At 39.0% G+C, this 25,545-nt stretch overlaps 1 protein-coding gene across 1 annotated transcript in view; it reads right to left on the bottom strand.

Annotated features, from left to right (window-relative positions):
* Positions 1-25,545, bottom strand: part of CSMD1 (CUB and Sushi multiple domains 1) — a 1,410,881-nt gene that overhangs the window by 97,995 nt on the left and 1,287,341 nt on the right. Inside the window, exon 51 of the mRNA XM_029051790.2 lies at positions 7,740-7,925. Coding sequence (XP_028907623.1) covers positions 7,740-7,925 — 186 coding nt within the window. The remainder of the gene's footprint in view (positions 1-7,739; positions 7,926-25,545) is intronic.

The raw sequence follows: 25,545 nt of genomic DNA on the forward strand, positions 1-25,545 counted from the left end.
AGGGAGTTGTTTGAAAAGGAAAGCATGTGTACTGTGTGAGGAGGAAGACAAGAAAGGCAAGAAGAGGTTCAATTTGTAGGCTAGCTCGGTTGAGATGACTTGTAGAGAACTTTAATAGTGATGGTATTTATTATGTGATAAATGTACTATGTACCAAGCACTGTAGTAAGGGCTGGGATGGTGTCATGGATAAAGCACAAGCCTGGGAGCCGGAGGTCAAGTGTTCTAATCCTGCCTCTGCCACTTATCCGTTGTGTGACCTTGGGCGAGTCAATTCACTTCTCTGGGCCTCCGTTCCCTCAGCTGTAAAATGGAAATTAGGACTGTGAACCCCTTGTGAGACAGGGACTGTGTCCAACCTGATTTGCTGTATCCACCCCAGGACTTAATTTAGCCTGGTTCATAGTAGGTGCTTAATAATAATTTTGGTATTTGTTAAGTGCTTACTATGTGCCAAGCACTGGGTAGATACAAGCTGATCAGGTTGTTCCACGTGGGGCTCACAGTCTTAATCCCCATTTTCCAGATGAAGTAACTGAGGCACAGAGAAGTTAAGTTACTTGCCCAAAGTCACACAGCTAAGTGGCAGAGCCTGGATTAGAACCCACGACCTCTGACTCCCAAGTCCATGCTCTTTCCACTGAGCCACGCTGCTGCTTAACAAATACCACAATTATTATAATTATCATTATTATTACAGATCCCAAATCATTAGATTGGACAAAGTCTCTGTCACACATTCGGTTTCCCATCCAAGAGGGAGGACTTTAAAGCACTCAATCAGCTTGTTCGATCCTACTTCACTTCACTAATCTCTCACTACAGTCCAGCCCACACATTCTACTGCATTGGTGTCAGTTTACTCACTGTGTCCCAGTCTCACCTATCTGGCCACAGACCCCTTTTCCACATCCTCCCCCTAACCTAAAACTCCCTCCACCTCTAACATCTGCCAGACCACCACTCTTCCATCCTTTAAGCCATTACTAAGGTCACATCTCCTCCAAGAGGCCTTCCCTGATTGAGCCTTTTATTTCTCCAGTATGTTCTCCCTTCTGCGTTGCCTAAGCATTTCAATCTGTGGCATTTGGACATTTGCTATTTTCCCTACTCCCACCCCACAGCATTTAAGTATGTATCTTTAAATTATACATTTTAAACTATTCCTTTATTCATATTAATGTTTGGCTCCCCTTCTTGACTGTAAGCTCTTTATAGACAGGGAACATGTCTGTTAATTCTGTGGTAATGTACTCTCCGAAGTGCTTAGTACAGCCATTGATTGACTGATTGAGTTCCCTTATAAATAGCATTTTGATAGCCAGAAAAACATTGATGCTTTTGTGAATTTGGAGAGTTAATAGTACAGTACCTCTTCCAGTTCAGTTGCAGTCACATTAAATAAAACAGCAGGTCCCAGTACTAACTTGCTAAGGAAGCAGAGTGGTTTAGTGGCCAGAGCCTGGCTCAGTGGAAAGAGCATGGGCTTGGGAGTCAGAGGTCATGGGTTTGAATCCCAGCTCTGCCACTTGTTAGCTGTGTGACTGTGGGTAAGTCACTTAACCTCTCTGTGCCTCAGTTACCTCATCTGTAAAAGGGGGATTAAGACTGTGAGCTTCACATGGGACAATCTGATTACCCTGTATCTCCCCCAGCGCTTAGAACAGTGCTCTGCACATAGTAAGTGATTAACAAATACCAATATTATTATTATTTGGTTTTCAGAGGTCATGTGTGCTAATCCCTCCTCTGCCACTTGTCAGATGTGTGACTTTGGGCAAGTCATCTAACTTCTCTGTGCCTCAGTTACCTCATCTGTAAAATGGGGATTAAAACTGTGAGCCCACATGGGACAACTTGATAACCTTGTATCTGCCCCAGTGATTAGAAGAGTGCTTGGCACATAGCAAGCGCTTAACAAATACCATCATCATCAACAACTAGTAGACACTATTTACACTTCTCTATCCTGAAATTTGGGCTTTATTTTTATCATTGATTCATTCCTTTTGTTAAACTTCCTATCTGAGGCAGAGGATTATTTTAATCCATAATTACCTGACTTTATAAAATCTTTGATATGGAAAGTTGTATAAGTATTTTTGAAAATCTAAATACTTTATGTCCATGCATTTCATTCTATCACTGAAAGAGATTCCTGTTGATTACTGAGTAGATGATTTTTACTTGAAGAAATCATGCTTTTTCCTCAATGGATCGTGCTTTTCTACATGTTCACTGATTCCAAATATGATTATAGATTCTATCAGATATAGAAGTGGAGGCTCATAAGCCTATGAATTTCTGGATCGCCTCTGGACCCTTCTTTCAGGTGACTTATAATCTGGCAGTCTCCTGGTGTAATAGCCATTTGGATAATAGGCTACTAGCTCCTGCCAGGCATTTTCACAGTTTCCCTTTCCTTGTTCCTCAGAGTTGGAGAACATTCGAGCTAGAGATTTTTATACACAAATCTACCTCACTCTGGATTAATATATTCTGTGAGCGTATCACCATTGGATTTGATACTTCAGATTTCTCTACTGGACTTGGGAACCTCATTCTTCATTAAAGATGACAATTTATCAATCATATCAGCTGTCATTCCTTCATTTATATAAGTATATTTAAAATGTGGTCAATATGCACACTGACTTTTTAAATGCCCCCTCAAATAGCCCTTATTTTGTCTCCTCCCACTCTCATCTGTGTCACATATTTTTATTTGCACCTTTTATTCACTCCTCCCTCAGTCCCACCACACCTAGTGTGCATATCAATAATTTATTCATTCATGTTAATGTCTCTATCTCCCTTTAGACTATAAGTTTGGAGTGGGCAGGGATGTGGTCTACCAACTCTGTTATATCATACTCTCTCAGGTGCTTAGTACAGTCTTCTCCACAGAGTACAGAACAGCGCAGAACAGAGAAGCAGCATGACTTAGTGGATAGAGCACGGGTCTAGGAGTCAGAAGGACCTGGGTTCTAACCCTGGCTCCACCACAGGTTTGCTCTGTGACCTTGGGCAAGTCACTGCACTTCTCTGGGCCTCAGTTACCTCATCTGTAAAATGGGGATTTAGAGTGTTCACCCCATGTTAGGTAGAGACTGTCTCCAGCTAGATTGACTTCTATCTACCCAGCACTTATAACAGTGCTTGGCATCAGAGAAGCAGCGTGGCTCAGTGAAAAGAGCACGGGTTTGGGAGTCAGAAGACATGGGTTCGAATCCCTGCTCTGCCACTTGTCAGCTGTGTGACTGTGGGCAAGTCACTTAACTTCTCTGTGCCTCAGTTCCCTCATCTGTAAAAATGGGGATGAAGACTGTGAGCCTCACGTGGGACAACCTGATTACCCTGTATCTACCCCATTGTTTAGAACAGTGCTCTGCACATAGTAAGCGCTTAACAAATACCAGCATTATTATTATTTTTATTGTATAGTGAGCACTTAAAAAGTACCATTATTACCTTTACTATTACAGTAAGTGCTCAGGAAATATAACTGACCGATAGACATACGTATGAAGAACTTTTCATTATCAGTTTCGACATCCCTTGTAAGGGCCTTCTCCTACTAGCATTTCACCTGCCCTAATCTTTATAGTAATTACATCTTCTGTAATTCCTGCCTCGTTCAAATGCTTATGTGCTCTGGCTACAAAACATAGCTTGAGAAACACTGGCTTTTCATTTTACAATGGATGATTCTGATATACTAATTTTCTCTTCAGCGGGGGGAAAACCAGAATAGTTAATAAAGCTTTCTTGAGGATACTCAAGCTATGAAAGTAGTGTCGTGATAAATCAAGCCCCTTAATATTCCCTCGCATAAACTGTCACTACTGGTCATTTATCTAGATTAAATCATTTTGCAACAGTCATCACTACATCCTCCAGAGGAAAAAAAAAAAACAACCGTTATCTTCTTACACTGACTTGTTCCCATTAAGCTTCATGTGAGTAAGCACTGTTCATTTCCAAGTTTAGTAAGTGTAATTAGATTCATTAAACTGAGATTATGTGTCATGAGGGCAGAATGATTTAAGCAGCTACAAAAACATATCTCCATGTGTGCAACTAAAACATGAACTACACCTTAACGGTAAGTTTTTATGCCTTTACCTTCCATCCTGAGATATCTCAGGATCCTGGGAGTTGAATTAATGATGCTAATGTAACAGGAGAACAGATGGAGATGTAGGAAATCTTTTAACCTACTTTAAAAAAAAAAAAGCAAAGCAAAATTCTGGAATTTTCCACAGACGAAACTATCAACTATTTTTATTGGTAGAACCGGGATTAGAACCCTAGTTGCCTGACTTCTAGGCTTGTGATTGTGTCTTCCCATTAGTACCTGCTGTTTGTCAGTGATATCGTCTCATTTATATCACTCTCTACACTCAACTCTTCCTGTAACAGTAAGTACAAATATTCGCTTTAAAATTTCAAACTTGTTCATAGCAATAGAGCAGGACACTGAGTTAGTGAGGCAAAAATCGGGTGACAAAGATTGTGGGGGGAAGATAAGGGAAGAAAAACCCACGGGGGAAGAAAGGAGCAAGGAAAGTGGGAAAATCAAGGAACAATGGTGAAAATGCAGGGATACAAAGATATGATACAAGGACTTGGAGTGAGAGTCAAATAATGTAAGAAAGGGACAGGGGAGAGTGGCAGTGAGAAAAAGACACACAAATATTTATATAGACATTGGAGGACACAGGGTAAATCTTAAATAAGCCCCAAATCTTATCTTAAATAGTCCATTCTCATATTGGAGGCATTTGTTACTAAGGGGAAATGGGTAAAGAGAACGAGAAGAGTGTTTTCTCAGTTCTTGAAAATTTTTATGCCATTGTTTATGCAGCAATGCCAAGGAGAGATTTTGTTTCAGGGCCCTAAAAACTTTTAAAAACAATGGTTCCAAAAGTGTGGTGTTTTTAAGGAGAGAGGAAAGAGAGACAGAGAGAGTGAGAGAGAAAGAGAAACAGAAAGAGACAGAGAGAGAGACAGAGTTAATTAGTTGCACTGCGCAATCAACGAAGATACCACTGGTAGAGAAGTTCACCTGGGTGCATAAAAGAGTCAATGTAGAATTGACAGTTTTGTCCACACTGTGAAAATAATCGTCTGTGAAAAATACCTGACCCTCACCTCGCTGTACTGATTGACAATCATAGAGACTGGAAAATAAAAAGTACCATAAAAATGCTAACTATCCTTATTAGTATACTGTAAATTGTTTTTTTAAATCAGACTTTACCCTAAACACAGGGCATGCAATGCCTAGTCATTAATCATAGTGTCATAGCACTAAATCCAATACTTGAATACCAGTGACCCTCACTTTTTCATTATGTAACTGGCATGAATCAGATCTTCAATGATCCCAAACTAGTTTAAGTAAATAATTAAAATGAAAAGAAATGAGCCTCAAACATCTGCCTCAGGGACCTTATTATTACTTATACTCCGCAAACTACACCACATTATTTCAACCTTCATTTTTGTAAACCTGAAGGGTAAAATGAACTCATTTATTTACCATTTACATTTCTGTGCTTCCTTCACTACTTAGCAAAGCTGAAATGTTTCTAATCTCTAGAGACAATGTATTTATCCACACTCTAGCAGGAGTTCAAGTGAATGTAGGCAGGGTTCCTTGTGGTGCCTCTTATTTGACTCAAAGGTGGCAGAAATATTAAAAATGAATAAATGATGAAATGATCTAAATGCAATGTGAAAGAATTTTGACTATCTATTTTCTGATTAAATTAAGATTTATGAGGAAATAAATACAATTCCAAACTATTTTCAAAGTTTATACTTTCAAGAGATTGTAATGTAAAACTCTCCCCAAATCCCAGTTCTTCCAATAAGACTTCCCTGATTAATTTCCCAGCAACCAAGTTATATAATGAAAAAAATGATGGTAATAATGACAATGATGACGATAAATAATAATAATGAAAATAACAATAATGTGTTGAGTGATTACTATGTACCAGGCACTGTACTAAATACTGAGGTATATACAAGTTAATCCAGTTGGACACCATCCCTATCCCACATGGGGCTCACAGTCTTAATTCCCATTGTACAGATGAAGTAACTGAGGCACAGAGAATGAAGAGACTTGTCCAAGGTCATACAACGGTCAAGAGGCAGAGGCAGTATTAGAAAAGAGGTTCTTCTGACTCCCAGGCCTGTGATCTATCTACTAGGCCATGCTGTTTCTTTATATAAACCATCAACCAAATCTAGCACTTCTATTCATATTATATTATGTATGTATTCTCTTTATCCACTCTCATGTATAGATGTTCATTTAACAGTATACTAAATTCTTTATTTTGACTATATTAAATATTTTCATGTTTGTCTCCCCTATTAGATTTCAAGCCCCTTGTGAGCATGGAATGTGTTAGATTTGTAGTTCCTAAGACCATAGTACAGTGTACTCTATCAGGAGCCCACTCCAGGAATTATTAATACTACTGCTATTACTAAACTGTGAGCCCATTATCGGGCAGGGATTGTCTCTATCTGTTGCAGAATTGTACATTCAAAGCACTTAGTACAGTTCTCTGCACACAGTAAGCACTCAATAAATACTGTTGAATACTAATAATAATGGATAAAATGTAATCAGGTTGGATACAGTTCCTGACCCACATGGACCACACAGTCTAAATGGGAAGGAGAACAGATATCAAATACTCATTTCATAGATGAGGAAACTGAGGCCCAGGGAAGTTAAGTAAATTGCCCAAGGTGACACAGCAGGGAAGAGGCACAGCTTTGATTAGACCCCAAGTCCTCTGATCCTACCATTGCTCTTAGTACTAATATTATTATTTTGTATGTTCTATATAAAGTCCATTCTTGATATATATTCCTGCAAAGTCTCAACTCAGTTCAATGGAATTCCCATTGCCTATTCTGATTTTCAAGCTACTATCAAGTGTCCCTTTTCCCCACAGATGCCAATGTAGTGTGTGATACTGAAGAATACTTAATGTTTTACACACAACTTTTCTACAAAAACCATCCTCTCATTTGTTATTAACATTCCAGGATTTCTCTTTATCGTGAATCTGTGTGATCGGCTCTAGGCTCTCTGCAAAACTGTAAAGTTGTAGTCTTACCAGAAGCAACTACAAGGAGAGAGAGAATACTGCTGTCTTGATGACTTAAAAAGAAAAAAATAGTAGAAGTGTCCTTCCATACTTTGCATTTAATGGATTTAAGCATCTCACTGTGATTAATGTGAGAAGGTATAAATATGAATAAATGATCCACAAGGCCATATGCCCACTGTTCCATTTAACTTCTGTTGACTGTCTTACTTCAGTAAGCACTGTCTTACTGAAACCCTAGTGAATTGAAATCCAAAGATGTTCTAACTGCTGGAGTAGGTGACAATTATGTGAATAAATATGGTAAGTAAAAAAAGAAACAGGAAATATTTGGGACATTAAGAAATCATTGGACTGGGAAGAAGCTAGTATTATTAATGGTCCATGCTGACATGGTCAAGGAACACTATCATATACAGTGTCAAGCCCCTCAAGGTTTTACAAATTGGATGTTTTTCAGAATAAAATTTTAATCGGTCTAGATGCTTAAAATAAAACAAAAAAGGTCACTCTTTTTCATTGCCTAATTTAGGCTTTACAACGTTGCAGAATCTTCCCCCCCAATTTAGAAACATACACCAGAAATGTATGAACACTTACATTTACAAGCAGGTGGTTTCCCTTTAGTACTCCACAATCCATCTTCTTGACAAACTGCTGTTGCTTGTTGACCGGATTCTAGCCTGAAGCCTTTATTACATTCATATATCACTTTACTGCCCAAAGTGAACTCATTACCCTTAATGGAACCATTTCCTGGAGATTCTGGAATTCCACAGGACACAGCTAGAAAGCAAAAACAAACAAAAAAGCAAATTGAATACTGGGTGTCTTTTTTTTTTTTAAGAAGCATGCACTAAAATACTATTTTAGTCATCTAAAATATATTTTTAGCAATGATGTATTCATGTTTGGGTACTCAATTCATTAAAATGTTTTAAATACAAAGTGTTTTATTTAGGTAGAAAATATAGGCCAAATATTGTAACATGAGAAAAGAAAACGAGGCTAAACTAATACGTCAACTTTACTCCTACATTTCTCATCATCACTTATTTCAATGATAATGGTTTGATATGAATTTGGATATGGAATGAGTGACATAAAGGTGAACTGTTTCTGCTTAGTAATTCTGAGTTACTTGTTACTCAGGGTGAGGCATGCATGTAAGTCAACTTCCTGAAGTTTATGAGAAGAGAACATAGAGAGAGCTACTTCTCCATCTACCCAAGCCCGCAAACCCAACTTGGACCCTCTCGGTATACCCTCTTGGTTTATAGGGAGGGAGGGAGAGAGAGAAAGCAATTTGACTGATTCTTGCAATTCAGTGGGTCTCTTTCCATGATCCATCGTGACGATGGTACAAAAAGATCTTCCTTCAGGCACAAATACTGGGCAGGGAGAGGAACGAATGACCATTGAAATGGGCATTGCCAAAGTTCTCTCTGCAGCTGTTCTTCTTTTTCAGTGGTATTTATTGAGCAAGTTCTTTTTCAGTGGTATTTATTGAGCATTTACTATGTTCAGAGCACTATACTAAGCACTTGGGAGAGTACAATACAGCAGAGTTGGCAGATATGTTCCCTGTCCACCATGAGCTTACAGTTTAGGGAATAAGAACGGTTCAGTAATAATAATAATAATGATGATGATGATGATGCTGTTTGTTAAGTGCTTACTATACGCCAAGCACTCTTCTAAGCACTGGGATAGATACAAGATAATTAGGTTGTCCCATATGGGGCTCACAGTCTTAATTCCCATTTTACAGATGAGACAACTGAAGCATAGAGAAGTGAAGTGACTCGCCCATTGTTACACAGCAGACAAGTGGAGGGGTCGGGATTAGAACCCATGACCTCTGACTTCCAAGCCCAGGCTCTTTCCATAACCACACCGGTTCTCACCTGCTTCACGCTGCTTCAATCGCCTTCTAACTAAAGAGTCGCAACAAGACCAGAGAAGAACAAGTACAAGGTTTGAGGTCTTGCGGACATATGCATTTTCCCCTGTTGGGAAGGATGGAAAGGTGAAAACCGCCTGACAAACAGTGCTGTCTAGTGGAAGTAGTCCAGACCTGGGAATCAGAGGACCTGAATTCTAATCCTGGCATTTGGAACCCCAGACTGAACAAGATAGATAGGGGTGAGCTTGTGTATCTGGCCGCTAAACAAACCACTGTCCGCTATAATCAATCCTTTTACCAAGGTTTTTGGTCCTAAAATCTAGAGGCCAGGGGTCATCCATTGTTCTAGAGATATTGTCTTTACCATGACAACCCCTGTTCCTTGTAGTCTGAGAGCCCTATTTCTGCAATGTCCATTTCACAGCCCTCCAAACCAGAGTTAACCTGTTTCCATCCAATCCCCAGTTGTGTGTGGACACTGAAGAGAGCCTCCTCTCCATCCCAACCAATAAAAGGTGAGGAGAGTCAATACAGGTTGACTGATTTCATGATTTTAGCCTGATGGATGGATGGTCATATACCTCCTACTCATTGTCTTTGGTCCCTTTCATGAGGAGAAGCTCCCGATGCAATCTTCCACGTCTCCCACCTTGGTGACTTCTCTTCATAGGGTAATTAGTATCTTGGATCCAACAGCTGGTCTTCTGTCCATTTCACAGGCTGAACTTTGATCTTAAACCTGGCTTTGTGCTTACAATTTATTTTTCTTGCTATTCATCAGGCCTTCCTCCTTACATTTTATCTGCATTTCTGTTTTTTCACCTTCCATTCTTCTTTTCAGCCTGGCATTCTACCTTCCATTCTGCAGCCCTCTTGGGGTCAAACTTGGCTCAGAGTATATCACCCCCCACCCCCTTTGAAGCCACCATCTTGGCTGCCAAGATCATGTTGCTACTGGTAACAACCATTATCACCATTATCATCATCATTATCAGTCAAGGCATGGCAGCTGATCTTGTGCCAACATTGTGATTTTAGCAGTCATCACATCAGGCAAAAAATGAAATATTTCTCCATTTTTGAAGTATTATGAACAAAGAAATACCTAGACACTATAGTAGACATAGATTAGTTGTCTTAGGGACTTCATGATTAAAAAACAATGCTTAAGCATAAATCTTATGTAATAGATAATTTACTGAGTTTGGAAAACATATACATTATAAACAATATATCAGTATTGCATATATCTACAGCTAGCTATATTTGAAATGTGGTACTACTGGCAATTTCCAAAGAACTCTATAAACTCTATATATTTTCTGTCAGTCAATTGTACTTACTGAGCACTTACTGTTTGCAGAGCACAACACTAAGCACTTGGCAGAGTTGAATATAACAATAGACACATTTCCTGCCCACAATGAGTTTACAGTTTAGAGTATTTTGTTTCATGAATCTACATACACACACACATATATATACACACACATATCTATATCTATAGATCTATATAATATATGTATATGTGTGTGTGTGTCTAATGTTAATGTTTAATGTTGGTATTTGTTAAGCGCTTACTATGTGCAGAGCACTGTTCTAAGCGCTGGGGTAAACACAGGGGAATCAGGTTGTCCCACGTGGGGCTCACAGTCTTCATCCCCATTTTACAGATGAGGGAACTGAGGCACAGAGAAGTTAAGTGACTTGCCCACAGTCACACAGCTGACAAGTGGCAGAGCTGGGATTCGAACTCATGAGCCCTGACTCCAAAGCCCGTGCTCTTTCCACTGCGCCAATCTAAATAGATATACACGTGTATATCTATATCTATCTATCTATCTAGATATATATATTTCATATATCTACATCTATATTGGAAATGCTGTGCTCCTGGTGACTCTTAAAGAACTTTATAAATTGTAGAGGAGAGATGCATGTCAGAAAATAAAACCTTGGAAAAATAAGAATGACTTACTTGTAGGGAGTCTGTTTAATCATGAAATGTGGTTAAATCATTTTTAAATGTATCTATGAGACAGTCCTTTGGGTGCCATTTGAAGGCAACCATGAACATTTTGGATACATTTTCCCTTTCTAAAATAGTCATAATCAGATGAGCTAGTGTATGAAGTTTTAGATGGGTTCTTTTTTTTTTTTTTTTTGGTGGTGTACTGCTAGCAAGCACAAAGCATGACCACAGGGAACAGAAAAAGAGTTCTGGGAAAGAGCAAGCTAGTTAGAGAGCAGCAGTTCAGCAAAGCACTTCATAGGTTGAAATATCATCTTGGAACCTGGAAAAACATTAGACAAGTTGAAGTGACAAATGCTGGCAACATATGAAGTGTTCAGTCACCAGACTCTGGAGAAAAAGTGTTTACGAAAATTAGGCCAGATGTAAGAAGATGACAATGTTGATGTTCACAGAACTAAAGCAAACAGATGGCCAGCTACAAAAAAGATTCACAGTTTCAAGCATATAACAGCATGGAAAATAAATCTATAGGGTATTTCAGGAATGGGAATCCAACTTCCAAATATCACGATGGCTCTATCTTCAGAAAACATACTGAGGGAAATTCAGAGAGCATCAAAGCAAACTTTAAACTGGAAGCAATGTTAGGTTAGAAACATAGTGCCCTAGTGGAAAGATCCCGGGCCTGGGAGTCACAAAATGTGGGCTGTAATTCTGGCTCTGCCACTTGCCTGCTGTGTGACCTTGGATGAGTCACTTAACATCTTTATAGCTTCAGTTTTTTTCATTTATAAAATGGGGACTAAGTACCTGTTCTTCCTTCTAATTAGGTTGTGAATCCTATATGGGGCAGGGACTGTTTCAGACCTGATTCTCTTGTATCTCCCTCAGGGTTTAGGACAGTGCTTTGGCAGAAGGAGAGTGCTTTAACAACTACTGCAAATGTTATCATTATTTTCAGATAGGGAATCTGCCAAAGTTAATATGATTTTTACTCTAAAGCAGGCTCACTTTACCTATTTGATCTTCAGAGAAGGAGGAACCCTGTTCCATGAGAGTTCAGGAAACATCTCTCAATTTGTAGTTCAGTGCTTTGGACATAGAAATCCAGCGTGAACTAGTGGACAGAGCCTGGGTTCTGATCCTGGTTCCACCACTTGTCTGCTGTGTGACCTTAAGCAAGTCACTTACCTTCTCTGTGCCTCAGTTCCCTCATCTCTAAAATGGGGATTAAGACTGTGGGCCTTAAATGGGGATTGAGACTGTGAGCCTCATGTGGGACAACCTGCTTACCCTGTATCTACCCCAGGGTTTAGAACAGTGCTGTGCACATAGTAAGCGCTTAACCAATACCAACATTATTATTGGGGATCATGTCCAACCCGATTTTCTTCTATCTACCCCAGTGCTTAGAATAGTGCTAGGCACATAGTAAGCGGTTAGCAAATACCAAATACCAAACAATTAATATCAATTTGAACTGTGCTTTATTTGAAAAAAATTCATCCAATGAATTTTGTTAATGAGGTGTATATCTCCTTGATTCTATTTATCTTGATGATGTTGTCTTGTTTTTGTTTTGTTCTGTTTTGCTTTATTGTCTCCCCCATTTAGACTGTGAGCCCGACATTGGGCAGGCATTGTCTCTATCTGTTGCCGAATTATACATTTCAAGTGCTTAGTACAGTGCTCTGCACATAGTTTGTGTTCAATAAATACTACTGAATGAATTAATGAATGAATTGGATAAGCTGTTGCAGTATCTCATCACCCAATCCACATCTAAGCGATGATTTAAACTACATTAGTCACTCGACTAGCGACCCAGGGTGGGTCTGAGGAAGAGGGGCTGGAACATCCCGATAGGCTCAGTTTCTAATTGCCCCGACAGGTGCCTCTCTGTCCGGACGGATGGAGATGAGGCAGGAGCGGGATCTCCTCCCTCTAGGGGCTGGGTGGAACTGGAGGAAGATACCCCACCATTCCCACCACCCCAAAAGACAGGGAAGTTGACGTTTGTGTAGGAGAAGGCAACAGTATCCTCTCTTTGACCTGGGCCAAAGGAGAGCAATGTGGTGAAGCAGTGGGACTGGGGTATATAGGAAGGATACTGATTAGATTGTGAGCCTGTCACGGGTCAGGGAGTGTCTCTATCTGTTGCTGAATTGTACATTCCAAGCGCTTAGTACAGTGCTCTGCACATAGTAAGTGCTCAATAAATACTACTGAATGAATTTCACTTTTCATAACATTCTGTTAGTCTCTACATCCTGCTATAATTTTCAATGTGTCAGAAGACTGTCAAAAGAAGCAGCATGGAGTAGTGGATAGAACTTGGGGAGGAATTTGATCTTGTGTCATTCAACAAAAGGGAAGCAGCGTGGCTTCATGGAAAGAGCACAGTCTTGGGAGTCAGAGATCATGGGTTCTAATCCCAGCTCAGCCATTTGTCAGCTATGTGACCTTGGGAAAGTCACTTGACTTCTGAGTGCCTCAGTTACCTCATCTGTAAAATGGAGGTTAAGACTGTGAGCCCCACAAGGGACAACCTGATTACCTTGTATCTACCCCAGAGCTTAGAACAGTGCTTGGCACATAGTAAGTGCTTAATAAATACCATAATTATTATTATCTTGTCCGCAGGTACCATTCAGAGGATATGGCCCAAGAGCATGTCATAAACAAAGCCCTACAACTGGGTGGAATATGATCAGATACTCCCCTAATCTGATAAAAAGCACCTTAGGCAAAGTGCACCTGTATTATATACCTTGCATAGGAAAGAAGTAAAAATTGGAATACCTGATGTTGAGTGATTTACAAACTAGTAGGCAGATCTCCTGCCTTATTTCAAAATTCACCCCCTCCACCTGAGTGGCCAACTCTATCCCTCCAAACCTCATCGAACACTTCCCCTCTCCTTGCCTCCCTAACCACCATCCTCAACTGTTCACTCTCCAATGACTTCTTCTCCACTGCTTTCGAAGGTATGCATGACTCCCCGATCCTAACAAAATCCTCCCTTGATCCCAAGGCTCTCTACAGTTGAGTGAATTGCCTAAACCCAATTCTCTCCAATTCTCTCTTGGCCCATTCCGATCTGCATTCCATACCATTCGCTCCATAAGAAACTGCCCTCTCAAAGGTCACAAGTGATCTCTTTCTTGCCAAATCCAATGGCCTCTAGTCATTCTAATCCTCCTCTACCTCTCAGCTGCCTTCAATACCATCCACCACACCTTTCTCCTGGAAATATTATGCAACCTTGGCTTCACTGACACTGTCCTCTCCTGGTTATCCTGCTATCTCTCTGGCTGCACATTCTCAGTCTTTTTTGCAGTCTCCTCTTCTGCCTCCCACCCCCTTACTGTGGGGGTCCCTAAGGTTCAGTTCCGGGTCCCCTTCTATTTTCCATCTCCACCCACTCCCTTGGAAAACTCATCCGCTCCCATGGCCTCAACTGCAGCCTCTATGCAGATGATTCCCAAACCTACATCTCCAATCCCGATCTCTCTCCCTCTCTTCAGATTTGCATTTCCTCCTGCCTTCCTCCTGCCTTAGAACCCATGATCTCTGACTCCCAAGCCTGTGCTCTTTCCATGAAGCCACAGTGCTCCCCTTTTCTTGAATGAAATCAAATCAAATTGGCCTTACATCAATCAGCCAATGGTACTTATTGAGTGCTTATTAAGTGTAAAGCACTGTATTAAGCACTTCATTAAGCCCTGAGTCCTCATTTCATCTTCTCTCATTCCCTTCTCCATTGCCCTGATTTATTCCCTTTATTTACCCTTCCCTCAGCCTCTCAGCACTACAGATTTGTAATTTATATATTTATATTAATATCTGTCTCTTTCTCTAGACTGAAAGCTTTTTGTGGGTTAAATTGTATTCTCCCAAGCATTTAGTATGGTGCTCTGCACACAGCAATTGCTCAATAAATACAATTGAGTGAACCTGAATTATAGTCTTAAATCAAGTTCTTCAATATTTTATTAGTAAAAATAAGAAAGCACAAATCTTCTTCAAACATTGGAATGTGTCATGTTTTGAATATTTACTTAGAAAAAGGTGAGCAATTTCAAATTAAAAGGCAAAAGATGTGTTGGTACAGTGGATTAATATACAACAAATACGTTCATTTCACAAGACATACATATTTTCAAATAACAGAGATGAAATCTCCTAACTCATACTATTTTAATAAAAGGGGAAAATTAATGTGGACGAGAAACTGTCTTGGTAAACCTATAGAGTCAATTATATTTGGATGAAAAAAGGAGTGATTATGAAAGACAGTTTATCAGTTGAACAATCTTGTTTTGGCCCAAATTTAAGTGGGCCATTGTATCATAGTTTTGACAGATGCAACATAAAATTCTGTGGCATGGGGGGTGGGGGGGTGGGATGGAACAGAATGTGACTGTCTTCTTTGATTTGCAATTGCAGGATTGAAGATGTACCTTTCTCACATTCCTAATTTTCTGTTTAATAAATCATTTTGGAAAACTCAACAGTGATCTTATCAAATTCATTTTAAAGATTTCTAGCTATATTAATAAATTATTTGTTTTTACCATTCTCTAGGTGAAAACATTTTTTCTTTTGTGTACCTTGGCTCTAATACCCTTAATCTTCAGTAGACATCCTCCATATACTACTATTACTAATAATAATAATGGCATTTTTAAGTACTTACTAAGTGCCAAGCACTGTACTAAGTGCTAAAGTGGATACAGTCAAATTGAGTTGGACACAGTCCCTGTCCCATCTGGGGCTCATGGTAACAATTCCCATTTTACAGATGAGGTAACTAAGGAGCAGATAACTTTAGTGACTTGTCCAAGGCCACACAGCAGGGAAGTGGAGAAGAAAGGATTAGAACCCATGACCTTCTCTTCTGTACATTCCTAGGATAGTACTATAGAGTATGCAGACGCACTACCTGCTCTCAGTCAGCTTGCATTCTAGTGGAAGAGTTTATTCTTGAACTTCTTGATTGTTACCCGTGTTTTTGTCCTGTTCATAACCTTCTTGATTTTGAAAATTTTGAACCACACCTTCCTAGCCTTCATCTTTCCAGTCTGGAGTCCCATTTATTTCAGTCTCTATCCAGTAACCTATTTCTTGCTCTTCCACTCTGGGACATAAATTAAAATTTTTTAACTTTCAAATATTCAGTTTCTCAGTCCCTAAAATGGGAATGCTTACACTTGCTTCTCTCTATCTCCTTGGAATGCTTTAAAGGTAAAAAAAATGATAATCTTTCTAAAGAGATACTATATAAATCCCAAGCATTATTGCTATTCCTTCTCTTATAAGATCATTAAAGCAAGGCTGAGAGGTTAAATGGCTTTCTCAAGGATACACACTGATTCAGTAGCAAAGCTAAAATTATACTCAAGAGTTTCTGGCTCCTGTCCCAGAAAATGGTTGATTAGGTCATTCTGTCGCTAACATTTGGTCAGTGGTGGTTCCACTGACATGACACCGTAATAAATTGTAACAGAGGTACTGCAAAGACAGAAATGATCCTGTTAGGAGAGAAGTTCGCGTTAAAAGACATGGTGATGTAACTTAGTGTGTGGTCGAAAACTGCTGTGGAAATGAGGCATTCAGTCTATAAATCTTAACCTGGACAGATCTGATGGAAAGGAGGCTCATTCAGATCATATAGAAGAAACGTGACCTAGTGAAAAGATCATGGGCCTGGGTGTCAGAGGATCTGGGTTCTGATCCTGACTCCTCCATCTATCTACTCTGAAACCTTGGGCAAATAATTTACCTTCTCTGTGACTCGGTTTCTTCATCTATAAAATGGGGATGAAATCTACCCTCCTAGATTGAGAGACACATGTGGACAGGGATTGTGTCCAACCTGATGCTCTTGTATCTATCTCTGTACTTAGGACAGTGCTTGGCACAGAGTAAGCGCTTAACAAGTACTATAATTATCACTTGTACTGGGCCCAACATCTCTGAGATATCATCTGACACAGAACCTCATTATCTCAGTTCTATGTCACAATCTCAAAAATGGATGATATATGTAGTTGACTTTTTGGACAACACAACTAGGGCTACATGTTAACTATACCCATTGGGGAGATAAGACCCTTCTGCATTTGGCTGACATTCATCTGCAAATGGTCTCTTTTAGAGGAGATCTATAAGTTTGGGAATACACTTAAGTCAATTAATTGTCTTGCATACAATTTGAAGGAAATAACTTGACAAGGTTGATCAAATAAATATGCATAGCAAAGATTCTTTTTGGAGAGAATGAATTGGGATGGAAAGTGAAAATTCATAGATAATTCAAGTTATTCATCTGAGCTTCTTTCAGTCCTTTCTAACATTTTCACCATAACTTTTTTAAGAGAACACAATGGATTGGTTTAAGTTTCTTTGCTTTTTTTTTTTTTAATCCCTATAATACTCCTGGTCAGTAGAATTTTAACGATAATGAAATTGGTGAGACTCATCAATGCTTGCATGCATGGATGACTAGGTCCAAATGAAGAACAATAACAATTATAATGGCATTATTATTACTACTATTAACAACAGTAATATTTGTGGTATTTAACTACTTAGTAACTGCCAAGCATCATACTAAGTGCTGTGCTAAACATGAGATAATCAGGTCCCACATGGGGCTCATAGTCTAAGTAGAAGAACAGCAATTAGATTCCCATTTTACAGATGAGAGAACTGAGGCCCAGACAAGTGAAGTTACTTGCCCAAGGTCACCCGGCAGGGAAGTGGCTGATCCCAAATTAAAACCCAGGTCCTCAGACTCCCAGGCCTGTGCTCTTTCCACTAGGCTATGCTGTTTCTCTAATGATTATGCTACTTGCCTAGTGTTTACTATATGCCAAGCTCAGTACTAAGCACCAGCATAGATACGAGATTACCATATTGGACATAGTCCCCATCCCCAATAGGGCTCACTGTCTTAGTAAAAAATTCATGGCAAATATAAAATGGAAGGATACCCAAGCAGCTGCTACTGGGTAAATGAAAGAAGACACAAGCTAACAAGAAGGGTAAATCAAAAGCATTGAAAGATTTTGAAGGATAAATGGGAAGCACAGTTTCAATGATACCTGAAAGTTTAAAGGTGCTTGCAATCTAACAGAGAAATTGGCAGACAATAATTATATGAAAACAATAGGAAGAAGTGTAAAACTATAGATACTACAAATAAAAACAAAAGTTAGCCAAATAGATTAATAAATTAATGAACAGAATAAGGAGGTGAGATACACGAATGGGGCTCAACCAGGCTTATGGAATGATACGGTCAGAAAGGGAGTGATTATTGTGGGATCATCTCCTAGAAGAAAGGGGTTTTAATAGGATTTTGAGGTGAAGAGAGAAGAGTTGATTTAAAAAGCTTGAGGGAGGGAGTTCCTTCCATGCAGAGGGAAGCGAGTGAGCCATAGGGTGGAAGTTACTCCATTATGCCCTCAGTTTATCACTATAAATAATCTGGGTGGCTATTTGACTTGAAATTACACATCGAGGATGTTTATAAACTAGAAGGCTGTGGACCAATTGAAGTGTGATCCTTAAATTCCCATAAGACTAGCTTGTGTCTTTTGACCTTACCTTCTCTTGACTCTTTTCTCACTTCCCTCTTCTTGGGGCAGATATATGCATTTTTGATAAGCTCAATGGGGACAGGGAAGATGTCTAAAACTCTGTTGCACTGTATTCTCCCAAGAGCTTAGTACAGTGGTATGAATATAGTAAGCATTCAACAAATACCACTGATTGACACTGATTGATTGTGCTGGTAGTCTGGTTCATCACTAGATCAACAGTATTTATGAGTACCTACTGTATGTAAGCATTGGGAGAGTTCAATAGACAAAGGAGGTATGGTTTTGCCTTTAAGGAGGTTACCAATTTACCTATGATTAAAGGTTTGATTTTTGGTGATCTTTTGGTAATAAATTAGACATACAGATGAAACATTTGAAGCTACTTAGAAATCTGAATGAGACATCATTCATTCACTTGTATTTATTGAGCACTTACTGGATGAAGAGCACTCTACTAAGCTCTTGGAAAGTACAATTTGGCAACAGAGACAATCCCTACCAACAACAGGTGAACACATCACAATAAATACTCAATAAATACTATTGATTGATTGTACTTTCATTTGATCTCAACCTTTAAGTCACTTTCTAGATCTCTAGGCCTTCAAAAAACTCATTTTTTTTTTTAACTACATGAATTAGTGCATCTTTGATTAGGACAAAATCAGTGATTCATGTGACAATCTATAGCTCTGTGAGTAAGGTTTTTCTGAGGCATGTGCGCTTTTAACATCAGTGTTTTTAAAGTGATAATGGGTCCAAAGCAGGTCATAATATTTTAAGTATTTCCTTGCAGATGGATTTCCAGAGAGAAGTCACAATCTTTAGTAGGTCTTGGGAGAGTTACTCCAATATTTTCAATGACCAACTTCTAACAAATGAGAAAAACTCCTAAGCTCTCTCATGGTGTAAACAAGTAAAAACAAATATTAAAACTGTAAAATTTCAAATAATTTAAATGACAAAGCTCTAGGCATATTTTTTATTTTAAAAATTATGACTTCATTTTTAGTGCCTAATAAGAAGTTTACCTGAGGCACTTTCTCTTATCAAGCAAACATTTTAAGAACAGAAGGCAGACAGATTAATTGGAAAGATTGTTTTCCTCTTTGTCATTGCTTGTTAAATGCTAAAAGAGTTTAAATAAATAGTAGACAGAGAAAAAGCTAATAGCAGATAAAAACACTGAGAACAATAGCACTAAAAGAAATAGTCACTTGCAACATTTCTTCACATCTGAACGGGGCTTAAGAGTGATGTAATTTAAGTGCCAATTTAACTGGATCTTTGAAATAATACTGAAACGATCTAATTATGTCTTCTTCGTGTAATGAATGGGATTAATCTAATGATAATGAATACAACTACTTGACCGGATTGCTTGCTTTAAGTAGGAAACCAATTCTTAAAAATTCAAGATGTACTTCTCTGAATGGGCATAAGAAGCAATATAGAAGTCCTGAAATCAACATTTCGAGAGTTGAAGAGAGGAGGAGGAACAACAGATATAGAGGTTCAGTGCTACCAGTGGAAAAACTCTTCCTGCTAAATGATCAGGTCACTTGTAAAACTATTCAGAACTTCATTTGGAGGTAGGCAGTCAGTCCTGTTAAGATTTTGCTTTATAATTTTTCCTTTTCTTCTCAATTCCCATAACGTTTCAGAGTGTGATTCATTACCAAGTACTTTGATAACCTCTGAAGCCAACAAGTGTTCTTGAAATTCCTGTATTTGTCAGATAGTAAAATCCTAGCTACTTCAATTCTAATGAGGTACTGGTAAAACTCCAGCACAGGCATGTCCAGGTTACAAAACGGAAATGAAAAATCAAATCAAATTCAGAGGATTCATGTGCCATTTGGGATACTGACAGTCATAGTGTGAAACTCAGATAGCCTTAAGCTATGGTCCAAACTGAAGATACATAAAGACACTGCAGTGTCTGATTTGATTCCTAAGGTCATTCTTATAAATTAATCAATATTATTTATTGAGCAATTACTTTGTTCAGGACATTCTATCTAGGGTTGGAAGGAACTCTCTTTCTACAACTCTCTCCTTCTCTCACTGTCCACACAAAATAAGGAAATCACCTGAATCAAAAGAAAAGTCTTGCTTTACATCAGAAGGTAAAACATTTTTTGTAATGGTTTTGTTAAGCACTGCGTGCCAGGACTGTACTCAACACTGGGGTAGATATGAGTTATTCAGGTTGGACACAGATGCCGTGTCAAAGAGGGCTCACAGTCTTAACCCCCATTTTACAGATGAGGTAATGAAATTGAGGTGACTTGCCCAAGGTCACGCAGCAGAGAAGTGGCAGAGCTGAGATGAGACCCCAGCTCCTTCAGACTTCTAGGCCCACACTCTATCCAATAGGCATTACTGTCAATCATATTTAATGAGTGCTTGCTGTGTGCAGAGCAGTGTGCTAAGCATATAGGAGAATGTAACAGTTGGTAGACACATTCCCTGCCCACAACAAGCTTACAGTCTAGAGGGGGAGACAGACATTAATATGAATAAATTATGGTGATGTACATAAGCGCTGTGAGGCTGAGGGAGGGGTGAATAAAGCGTGTCAATCCATGTGCAGGGGTGATGTAGAAGGGAGTAGAAGAGTCAGTCAATCAGATTTATTTCATGCTCACCATGTGCAGAGCGCTGTACTCTTGTTAGAGTACAATATAACAAAGAGACACATTCCCTGCCCATGATGAGCTGATAGTCTAGAGGAACAGACAGATATTAATATAAATAAAAAAATGACAGATATGGGAATGGTGGCCTAGTCAGGGAAGGCTTCTTGGGGGGAGATTTGGCTTCAGTAAGGCTTTGAAGATGATGACATTCATTGTCTGTTAGATGTGAAGAGGAGGAACATTCCAGGCCAGAGACAGGATGGGAGCGAGAGGTCGGTGGTGAGACAGAAAAGATTGAGGTACATTGAGTAGGCTGGCATTAGAGGAGTGAAGTGTACAGCCTGAGTTGTAGTAGAAAATCAAAGATGTAAGGTAGATGGGTTCAAGGTGAACAAAGGCATTAAGGCCAATGGTAAGGAGTTTCCGTTTGATACAGAGGTGGATGAGCAACCACTGGATGTTCTTGAGACCTGGGGAAACCACGGACTGAACGTTTTTGTAGAAAAATGATCTGGGCAGCAGAGTGAAGTATGGACTGGAGTGGGGAGAGACAGGAGCCAGAGAGGCTAGCAAGGCTGCTAATGCAATAATTACGGCAGGATAGAATAAATGCTTGGATTCACCTGGTAGCAGTTTTTGATGGAGAGGAAAAGGTGGGGGTTTAGTGCTTTTCTGAAGGTTGAACCAATGGGATTTAGTCATAGCTTGACTATGAGCTTACATTACAGGCTAGGTAGGGGGACAAGCATTAAATAAATAATGTGTAATATGTATTTTATAGATAAGCACTATGGAGCTGAGGGTGGGGTGATGCATTAATGGGATTTGTACTTTGAAATCTCCCCTTCTAGAAGTACTTTGTGGGCAGGGAATGTGACTGTTTTATTGTCATTTTATACTCTCACAAGTGTTTAGTACAGTGGACTGCATGCAGTAAATGTTCAATAACTATGATTGATGGATAAAAAATAATTATGGTATTTTTTAAGAACTTACTATGTGACAAGCACAGTTCTAAGTGCGGGGATAGATGTAGGGTAATCAGGTTGTCCCACGTGGGGCTCACAGTTTTAATCCCCATTTTAGAGATGAGGTAAGTAGGGCACAGATAAATTTAGTGACCTTCCCAAGGTCACACAGAGGACAAGTAGAGGAGGCAGAATTAGCACCAACGTCCTCTGACTCCCAAACCTGTGCTCTTGCCACTAAACTATGCTGCTTCTCAGTCATGATGAAAAATGATGCTCAATCATTTGAGAGAGTTCTGACTGTACATTTTCAAAATTACTGGACATAACCATTGGCTAGGAAAATTACCCAAACCTAATTTCCATCCTATGAATGCATGGCACGGAATGTGAAATTCAGAGGAAGGCTCACAATAGAGAAGCAGAAAAATAGAGAAATAGAATAGAGAAGAGAAGCAGTGTGGCTCAGTGGAAAGAGCCCAGGCTTGGGAGTCAGAGGTCATGGGTTCTAATTCTGACCCCTCTACTGTCAGCTGTGTGACTTTGGGCAAGCCACTTAACTTTTCTGTGCCTCAGTTCCCTCATCTGCAAAATGAGGATGAAGGCTCTGAACCCCATATGGAACAGCCAGATTACCTTGTATCCCTCCAGCACTTAGGACAGTGCTTGGCACATAGTAAGCACTTAATAAATACCATTATTATAATTATTATTAATAGGTATTAAAAATGACTAGACGGCCATGTCGTGTGATCTTGGGCAAGCCAGTTCATTTCTCTGTGCCTCAGGTACCTCATTTGTAAAATGGGGATGGAGACTGTGAGCCCCACATGGGACAGGGACTGTGTCTAACTAGAATTGCTTGTATCCACCCCAGCACTTAGTACAGGGCCTGGCACATAGTAAGTGCTGAAAAAAAACCAACCATCACTATTATTGTTATTATTATAGAGGGAGAATCAAAGGCTCTTTGGGGTCTTTTCTCCTGGCTCTGGAGACCCCCCAACTCCGATGGATGAAGAAGACTCATATTTCTCACCCCCAGTGAGGAAGCATTAGGCTCTATTCGAGTTAAAAGGAAAATTTACTTGAAGTAGCAGGCAAGAGCTTTCTGTCTCTTGGCCATTTACCATTTTTTAACAAATATCTATAAATGGTATTTGTTAAGCACTTACTATGTGTCAAGCACTGTTATAAACACTAGCCCTGTTACACAGGAGGATAGAAGAGAGGGATAGAGGAGAGAGCTCTCCCCAGCTTGGTTTTGCCTCAAGAAAGAAAAATGAGTATGGTTATGAAGTATGAATGTGGATATTCTCCTGCTTATGTCCTGCTTAAGTGCAAAAAAAAATCCTGATATTCATTCATTAATTCATTCAGTGGTATTTACTGAGAGCTTACTGTGTTCAGAACACTGTACTAAGCACTTGGAAAGTACAACTCAGCAACAGAGACAATCCCTGCCCAACAACAAGCTTACAGTCTCACTAATGGACTTTGAAGTACACATTTGAATGTTGATGATATCAATATTTTGCAATTAATTATCAGATATAATGAAGCATGTATTCTCCCAAGCGCTTAGTAGAGTGCTCTGAGCATAGTAATACTCAATAAATTCCACTGATTGACTGATTGATTTCTATTATCTTCATTTTAAAATACAAATCTCAAGACTTTCATTTATTAAATCAGTCAAACCCTATATATTTTAGATTTTAGTTCTAGTTTGAGATTCCATTTGAGAATATTAGAAGCTACACAGATCATATGAGCCTCATTTACCTGGAAGAAATATATTCAGTATTAAATGAAAGCTGTTACACTGAAACCATAGAATAATCACCATATAATAATGAGCAAAGTCAAATTTCCTTTTAATTACTATTCACCAAAATAATTACACATTTTAATTTAAATTGAATTCAGTAAAACCCATTTACTTGTTCTAAAGACGTAATTAAAGTACTTCTGGGATATAAATTATCAAAATGTTTTCACATGGACTATGTTTCTTTAAATATTCTGATATTCCGATCTCCATAGACTTTACCTAGTCTTTTAATCTAATTCATGAAAACTCATTTTCACATTCTATAAAGGAGTGTTTAATTGCAGTTGGGTATTTTGAGGTGAATCAAGAAATGCAATTTTCTTACCTTTTTAAGATATGCAGAATATTAATATTTCACTTAATACGGGGAGACATATTTTCAACGTTATTTAAATTAAACTACTGTTGGGTACAAATTATGAAATCTATAAATTGATTCTGAAAGAACTATTCCAAAATCAATCAAAAATAAATTAACGGTCTGTAGACATATTAATGTTTTATTTCATTTTATGGATAACTTTTGATTATTGGAACAATCAAGCAATGGTATTTATTGAGCACTTATTAAGCACTTGGGAGAGTACAATATAACAGAGTTGGTAGACATGTTCTCTGCCCCCAACGAGCTTACAAGTATAGCTTTATTAACGTTTAGAGATTTGAAAAGGAGGGCAGAAACTCCTATGCTTTCTCCTGATTCAGCAGGAAATTTTAAATTTAACCCTTAAGAAGAAATAGGAACTACTGTTTTGTCCTACTTTAGCAATGAAATGAAACCATGGTAGTCAATCTGTGTGCAGAGCAATATACTAAGCGCTTGGGACAGTACAATCTAACAGATACATTCCCTGACCAAAACAAGCAACAATCTCAAGAGGAAGACAAGCATTAATATAATAATAATAATGTCATTTGTTAAGCGATTACTATGAGCCAAGCGCTATTCTAACTGCTGGGGCAGATACAAGGTAATCAGGTTGGACACAGTCCTTCTACCCCATGATAGAGGGACACTCTTAATCTCCATTTTACAGATGAGGTAACTGGGGCACAGAAAAGTGAAGTGACTTGCCCAAGTTCACACAGCAGACAAGTGGCGGAGCCAATATTAGAACCCATGAGCTCTGACTTCCAAGTCCATGCTCTTGCCAGTCGGCCATATAAATAAATTTCCTTAGCAAGATGACCCTTGTCTCATAAAATGAGTGATTCTAAGACAGTTATCTATAGATTCTAATACCATATTTCTGGCCTTACGCAAATAGATATTTGTATGTCTCTATGTGTGTGTTTGAATCATCCCTGGTTTCTGCACCTCTCTTTTCCTGTTCCTATCTCTCTATCCTTTATCATCTCTCTCTTTACCTCTTTCTAATTTCCTCTTTCCCTTCCCTCTCTCCTTGTGTTTTCCTTTTTTTATTACTCCCTCCATCCCTGACAACCCAATCTGTCTTGTACGTCTGGCTAA

The sequence above is a fragment of the Ornithorhynchus anatinus genome, chromosome X1 (genome assembly GCF_004115215.2).
Source record: "Ornithorhynchus anatinus isolate Pmale09 chromosome X1, mOrnAna1.pri.v4, whole genome shotgun sequence".
Classification (NCBI taxonomy): Eukaryota; Metazoa; Chordata; class Mammalia; order Monotremata; family Ornithorhynchidae; genus Ornithorhynchus; species Ornithorhynchus anatinus.